Source organism: Anoplopoma fimbria, chromosome 6 (genome assembly GCF_027596085.1).
Source record: "Anoplopoma fimbria isolate UVic2021 breed Golden Eagle Sablefish chromosome 6, Afim_UVic_2022, whole genome shotgun sequence".
Lineage (NCBI taxonomy): Eukaryota > Metazoa > Chordata > Actinopteri > Perciformes > Anoplopomatidae > Anoplopoma > Anoplopoma fimbria.
This window is the reverse complement of record NC_072454.1, coordinates 14,155,563-14,163,213: the sequence shown is the minus strand read 5'-3', so window position 1 is coordinate 14,163,213 and position 7,651 is coordinate 14,155,563. Positions and strand designations below refer to the sequence as shown.

Here is a 7,651-nt window from a genome sequence, read left to right as displayed (position 1 = left end):
ACTGAGTTTTGTTTGCCTGTTTGACATTCTGATTTGTAAGTTCCTTTTTTTTTTTTATTGAATCATTTACTTATCACATCTACCTGCCTGGTCTGTCATTTGGGTCCTTCCCCTGATGCCTGCTCTCGAATCAACAGGATGAAACAACCAGACATGGACCCAGTGGACATTCTTTTTGAGGAAGAACTTGTGAGTGCATGGCGAGTGGAGCAGAGGCCCTAGCTGACATCTGCTCCATGTGTCATATAGGGGCCAACACTTGTTCCCTGCTGGGCCGCAGCGTCCTCCTGTTCCCCACAACTTACCTCAAGTATTAAACACATCATCCTACCTGGTCTGCTGGTTCTCCAAGCGTGACACCTTCAGCCAATCAGCATATTAATTGAATCACAGCATTCGTATCAAAGGCTATGATTTAATTTGTATGCTCAAGTACAAATTTAATAGGCTAATTATCCATAGGCTCATTTATAGTCCAGTCATGGGCGAAAAAAACAGGAGCCGCAGTATGATTATTAAATCTAAACACCGCATTAACTATAAGGTATAAGAAGTATCACAACACAAACATTTTAGTGTTGCTTTTCTGTGTGTAAAATATAAATTAACTATAGCCTGAGAGATCCATTAATATGAATTATTAAATAACTCTTTGGTTCAGTTATCCTTCCATTAATGCATTCATTGTTGCAGCTCAGAATCACATAGTCAAGTGTTCAGAGACAATCACCGGACAAAGGAACAGGTAGAGCCTGCCAGCATCTGTTTATCTTTATTATTGTTTACAGAATGCATCTATAATTAGAACAAGTGAATCAATGACATACAGCGCCAGCGTGACTCACAACCTTGTAATATGAGATCCAGAGAAATGTGTGACACGAAGTGAAAGCAAAAGCAAAGGAAAATAGAGGGGGTGGGGATAGAGATTTGCTGAGGGATGTGAGGTATCAGGTTATATATACCTCTGTCATTTAGTCGCCCTTTTGGGAAGACTCAGTCTCTTATTAGCCTGTGCAACCTACACTGAAGACACAGGAGTCACTACCCTCCACATTCCACCTCTACACTTATTCCACTCCTGTGATCATATCCCCTCACATTTCCATTTGCTGTGACAACCAGCAGCCACACACATGCACTCTGTCTACTGCCTCTGCTTTTGTTGTTTTCAGAGTTAGTTAAGAGAAGCTTAATGGGTAACGACTGCGCATTCCTCTTATAGGCCCTGACCACACACTCAAACCCTTCAGCTAGATCACACACACACACACACACACACACACACACACACACACACACACACACACACACACACACACACACACACACACACACACACACACACACACACACACACACACACACACACACACACACACACACACACACACACACACACACACACACACAGACTGCAGCTGTAAGTGGATTTGTCCATGGCAGGGATATAGTGAAACTCAGAAACGGGTGCATTGGATCATGTGAATAAATGATTGTGTTTGTACAACACGTGGCTGAGCTTTTCTATCCGAAGACTGTGTTTCTGGTTCGACGGAATTAGCTGTAAATAGACATTAAGAGTATATTGGCCTTCACGTGTTATTTGTTTCAGATTGAATAGCGTGTGATCTGTCAGATAGACCTGTTGTTGTACAGTAGTGTGAATGGAATATGCTGATAGAGCCGAACAAACCAGAACTACAGCAAACTGTGGGAACAGGCAGGCAGGTGATAATGAAGTTTGACAGACACATGTATTGTTAACTGGCTGTCTATTCAGCCCCCCATGCATGGGAGAGGAACACAATGAAAGCTTAAACAGCACCTCAACAAACTTTCAAAAGCTGCCAGAGTTCAATCATAAGTTCAGTCCCAAAAACACTGAACATAACAAGCTTCATATTTATTCCCGAACAAGCAACTTAATATGAAAAACTCAGGAGAGCAAACATAAGTTTTATCTTTAGTTTAATAGCATACAGTATGAGCTCATAAATACTTGTATACATTTTTCTTTTTTTTCAAATGACACTGAAAGGAGAGCAACACCAAAGGTAAACAAAGTAAGTGTGAAATTTAGTTGGAACAAGGCAGATTAACATTTAACAGGTGAGCAGCCATGTCATCAGGCTGAGCGGCCTGTCTGGGGTAGTCGAATCCCAGTGACTCTCAGATGGGCTGGTACACATCGAAACTCATGGCACTGAACTGCAGTCAGTCCTACATATTTTGTTGAGTTTGTTTAAGTGCACAAAGCTTGGAATGACACAGTCAGTCCAGTCAGACCAGAGTAAGAAATAAGCAGGTTTCATATTGAAATTAAAATATCATTTAAAAAAAACTGTTGATCGTAGTTGGCTGTTATCCTCTGATCTACCTCCAGTTACTTCTCCAGAATATGAGAGACGCTGAGGAGGCCCAGCAGGAATGTGGCACTAAACTGTAAATGAAAAAGCAGCGTTGTGAAAAGGCACTCTGAACTGATTGTTCTGCAGCATTTTGGAGTCTGATTGTCATTTGACATTCTAGAGATGTCACAAGAGGGTCTCACCCATGCAGCGCAGAGTTGTTGTTTTAGTCGTCTTCAAAAGATTGGAACAAAATAAATAATCTTTTGTTAAACACTTCGTTTGATTAAAACAAGCTATATAGACCGCACAAACATTAACAAGGCATCAAATGCAATAGGCACTTAAATATACTTTTGTTTACAGCATTAAATCGGAAAAAAAATATTCATTTGAATAGATGCATGGTACAAACAATACTGACTGGGGGGATGTAAAAGTGCGATCAGTTCTAGAGCATGGAGAAAAAAAAGGACCAAGAAGACAAAGAGGACCTAATATCTCTAATAACATTACCCTCACTGGATCCATGAAGGAAGACGTACATGACCTTATGCGAGCAGCAGGGCGTCTATGTTAGTCACAGCGGAGCCAACCCACACTAGAATCCTAACAGAATTACCTCCAAAATTGAATTTAAAGTCGAACTGTGAGTCACTTTTACTGGGTAATATGTCTGGAATGTCCTGTGAGTTGGGCTGCGAAGGAGCAGAGAGGACAAGATGGAGTCCTGAGAGACAAATGGATGACAAGAATTTAAAAATGGAAGCAAAGGCCAGAAAGGCAGACTTGTTTTGTGTTTTTGGGTTTACGGAGGCTACATGGTCTGGTTGAGCCCATCGAAACCAGGTTAATGTTTAAGCACTTCTAGTATGTTAAGTACAAAACTAGAAGTCAATAAAGGAACCTTGGACCCTCCTACTCTTCTAAACCACTCCACACTTAAAACAAACATTCGAACACAAAGGCCAGCTTGTCTCAGTAGATTACCCACCGCATGAACACACTTTGACATCAACAACTCAAAAAGGCAGCTATACTTTGCTACAATTAGCAGACATGAGCTACTTTAAACGAAAAAAAGAATATTGTACACACTTATTTGATAAATCCCCAAAATGGGAGTTATTGGCTTTGTTTTAGACAGAGGATAAACACAATATATTATAATTCATTGATGGTGCTGTGATAAAGACTAAGCTTATTCAATGTAAGACTTTGCAATAGCATTCTCATCCACGTGCAGTTAAGGCTGAAGGGATAAATAACATTGCAGAAACAGTATATACACATTAAGACTTAAAATTACCTGCACTATTTACACCGGTAAGATCTTCAGTAGTCATTTCATAGTTTTTAGTAGTCACACTTCATCTCACATTACCAATCTCTTAAAAAACAAAAGACCATCAAATATTACACTTAGAATACCTGTAACATATTAATATTATTGTTTTAATTTGATTGTCAACACACGCTGCTTCAAAGTTTGGTCAGAATTATGTGTGGAACATTTTACAAGACGGGTTTTGTTTTACCAAGTTGAGTGTTCATGTCTGTGGAGATCAGACCGGGTTAGCAGGTAGCGCCACCCTGGCTCTCGGGACAGTTGTGTGTGTGGAGGACTGCTGTTCGGCTGTTTCTGCAGGAGAAGCAGCGTCGATGTCGTTGCCAAGAGGCGAGTCTGTGCTGGGATCTGTGACAGACCTGGGCTGCTCTGCAGGCTGGCGAGGAGGTGCAGGAGGGGGGAATGATGGCGACTGGAGGATGTCTGCATAGCGCTGGCTGGGCTTGGTCTCCCTCTGAAGGACTTTTTTCAGCAGAGGTTTCAACAGCCCGATGGTCAACTGGCTGCTGTGGGAGTCTCCAAAGGGAGCAGGGGATGTGGAGGTCTCACCGGACATGGAGAATGAGGAGGAGGAGGAGGAGGAGGTGTTAGGGGAGGGGAGGTTTTTCAGCACCAAGTTGAGAATGGTGGTGACAGTGAGGTCCTCTGGGCACAGCGCCCACAGCACGTCCAAGTAGGGGTCAAGGTCTCTGTGCTGAGTCACCTCGCACAGCAGAGTGGTGAAAATCTCCTTGTTGAGCAGCGGGCTCTGTTTGCAGAACTTCTGGGCCACCTGGGTGACCCGCTCCCACCTCTGCTGGGCCATTAGAGTCCTCAAAGCCTGCAGGATGGCATTAGGCCGCCCGCTGACCAGCAGCAGCTCCACCTCTAAGTCCTGCCGTTTGTCCCTGTCCGGGGTCAGGCTGGACAAGAAGTACAGGGCCCGTTTGTAGAGCGGCACATTGTTCTCCCCGCCCTCCCCTCCTCTCCCGCCGGAGTAGCCCCACGAGGAGGAGGAGGAGGAGGAGGAGGCCAGGCTGAGGCCCAGGCCGGCCGAGCCCTGCTGCTGCTGGGCCAGCTCAAGGAACCTGGGCAACGAGCTGGGCTGGAAGTGGAAAACTGAGTGGCAGAGGAGCTCAAACACGGGCAGGGCAGCTGGGGAAGAGGAGTTTGTAGGTTTGGCTTTACAGTTGGCGTTGTGATCACCTTTGAGGCTATGATTGTGCTTTGGCCCACCGTTTGCAAGAGGGAGGCAGGTTGGGGTGCTGGCTGTCATAACAGGACTGAGGACAGTTTTCCACACATCTGGGGGAGCCCTGCTGGACAGAGAGCCCTCCTCGTTGTAGTGTAGCTGAAGGGCCGCCTGCGCTGCTCTCCACGACTGGCTGGGGAATGTGCTGAAGATGGAGTTGAGGTAGAGCAGAGCCTCTTTATCCAGCTCCGAGGCTGAGAGCAGCCTGGTTACTTCTTTCTCGACTAGACTCTCACACACCGCCTCCACCTCTTTGGTATTCCCCCTCACCAAAATCCCCTTCACCTCCTCCAGAGAAACCAGAGCCTTGAGCTCAGACTCCAGAGAGCCGATTAGCTTGTCTTGTCCCGCTGTACATCCAGATCCTCCGTTCTCGGACGGCTCTGCTCCTTTCTGCCTCAGCCCCGTGTTATTAAGGTAGCTCCTGAGGATGGACGCTAAAGAGATGGGAGCCTGGAACCTCCCTCCTTTCTTTAGGGTGTCCACAGTGAGCTGGGTGCTGCTCAGGCTCCTCTGCTGGTAGTATTTACAGGCCTCCTCAAAGACAGCCTCTACCAGGAGGGCTCCTGGATGAATACTGAGACCAGAAGGCCTCAGCTTAGAGTCTGTCTCCCTGTTCACAACCACAAACAGTCCGGTTTCTGAGAGCAGGTGGGGTGCACATCTGTCAGCCTGATTTACATACAATAACCCCTCTCTCTTCAGCGTTATCTTTTCCAGCTCTCTGCCACAGTTCAAGTCTATCAGATGCAGGTTTTGCCCGACCAGCACCGCTACGTTGTCCTGGTACACGCAGAGGCTAGTTTGAGCGCCACATTTTACCGAGCAGTCGTCTTCCAGTTTGTATACCTGCCGCAGCATCCCGTCTTTCTGCAGGAGACACACCCACCCTGTGCTGAGCAGCAGCAGCAGGCCTCCACAGGGTGTAGGAGAGAAGTCCAAGATCTCAGGGGGATCAAGAGTTGATAAATACCCCAAACAGTCCGTCACCAACCTCTTCAGGTCGGACTCTTGAGCTGAAAGCTTTCTCAGGGGGGCGCTTTTACATGTGATGCCCACTGTGAAGGAGTCGTGGCGAGGGGACCAGGAGAGGAAACATTTGGAGATGCTCATCAGCGGCTTCGTCTTCAAATCAGGAAGAAGATGCACATATTCACCCGAGCTGACCACGGTGAACTTAGGATTGTTGTGGAGGGCGATTTTCACCCCTCCCAAGCTGACAGCCCCCTCCTCCACCTCGAAGTCACGTCTGCAAACACAGTATCTCAACTTATTCCTGGTGGAGCTGAGGGCAGGGGTGCTCTCTGAGGGCGGCCTCTCCTCACACCAGATGATGACATTTGAGCAGGCACACACAGACACCACTCTGGCTCGGGGGCTGTTGCACAGATCCGAGGTCTGCAGGAGATGCCAGCCGGCTTTGCACTCCTGGAACTTCCAAAACTCAGCTTTTCCATTCTCATAAACCACAGCCACTGCTGCTGTGTCTCTGCTGCTGCTGCTGTGGGGGTGCAGATATAACACATCCACGATGGGCACGGCTCGTGGCAGCCGCAGATCCAGCTTCTTCTGGTTCTGGCCGAGATGGGGTCTTTCATACTTGTCCAGAGTCACAAGACCGACCTTAGGCTTGTGGAGGATGACATGAACGTGACGTCCATCTGGGCTCATGCGGACGTTTGCCAGGCTGTTATTCGTCACTTTGATGATCTCGGGCAGCTCTTTGCCGCCGGTGTAGTCCCCGAAATCTGACAGTTGCTCCAACACCAACTTCGCCATAACTCCCGTGACGTAGGTTGTAAATAACTTGCCGCACATAAATCTGACCTCGGGCTCCGGAGGGACTAGTTAACCGACAGGCAGCCCGTCAGGTCCGAGTAGAGGCTTCATCCCGTCCGTGCGGAAGGATACATCCTCCGGCAGCCTTCCGCCCCGGTGACCTCATGTCGGTAAACAACAGCGATGCGTTACTTTTAGCTGACAGGAACCGCTGAGCAAGTTTTTGAGGCCGATCCGACGAAAGCCACTTCACTCATTCCGATGCTATGCTAACACTCCCCTTGACATCACGGGATCGTTCATTTCCGGATACCGATGACGATTTGCATAAAGGGAGGACAAAGATTGTACAGAGGCGAAGAGAAGAGCGACTGACGCTGCACGCTGGTCTTCAGCCAGACAGAGTTACACATCTTCACATCTTTGCGTTGGAAATACACATTGTATTTTACAGCATTTTTATCTATCTATCTATCTATCTATCTATCTATCTATCTATCTATCTATCTATCTATCTATCTATCTATCTATCTATCTATCTATCTATCTATCTATCTATCTATCTATCTATCTATCTGTCTGTCTACAGTCTGTCTGTCTGTCTGTCTAGTCAAACCAGTCAAATGTTTGGACACACCTTCTCATTCAATGGTTTTTCTTTATTTTTTAAAAAAAATAATTTTATATCTACATTGTAGATTAATATTGAAGACATCCAAACTATGAAGGAACACATATGGAATTATGTGGTAAACAAACAAATGCTCAACAAACCAGAATATGTTTTATATTTTAGATTCTGAATGAGAAGGTGTGTCCAAAACTTTTGACTGGTACTCTGTCTGTCTGTCTGTCTGTCTGTCTGTCTGTCTCTGTCTCTCTCTGTCTCTCTCTGTCTCTCTCTGTCTCTCTCTGTCTCTCTCTCTCTGTCTCTGTCTCTGT

The 7,651-nt window shown here is 46.3% G+C and overlaps 1 protein-coding gene across 1 annotated transcript; it reads right to left on the bottom strand.

Annotated features, from left to right (window-relative positions):
- Nucleotides 1-1,965: 1,965 nt before the first annotated feature.
- Nucleotides 1,966-7,064, bottom strand: LOC129092230 (BLOC-2 complex member HPS6). The gene has a single exon (XM_054600088.1). It carries the CDS (start codon nt 6,746-6,748, stop codon nt 3,917-3,919), a length of 2,832 nt encoding a protein of 943 aa, XP_054456063.1. The 5' UTR covers nt 6,749-7,064; the 3' UTR covers nt 1,966-3,916.
- Nucleotides 7,065-7,651: the final 587 nt, after the last annotated feature.

Coding starts and splice junctions, on each gene's coding strand:
- LOC129092230 (XM_054600088.1), bottom strand. CDS start 6,748: ATGTGCGGCAAGTTATTTACAACCTACGTCACGGGAGTTATGGCGAAG.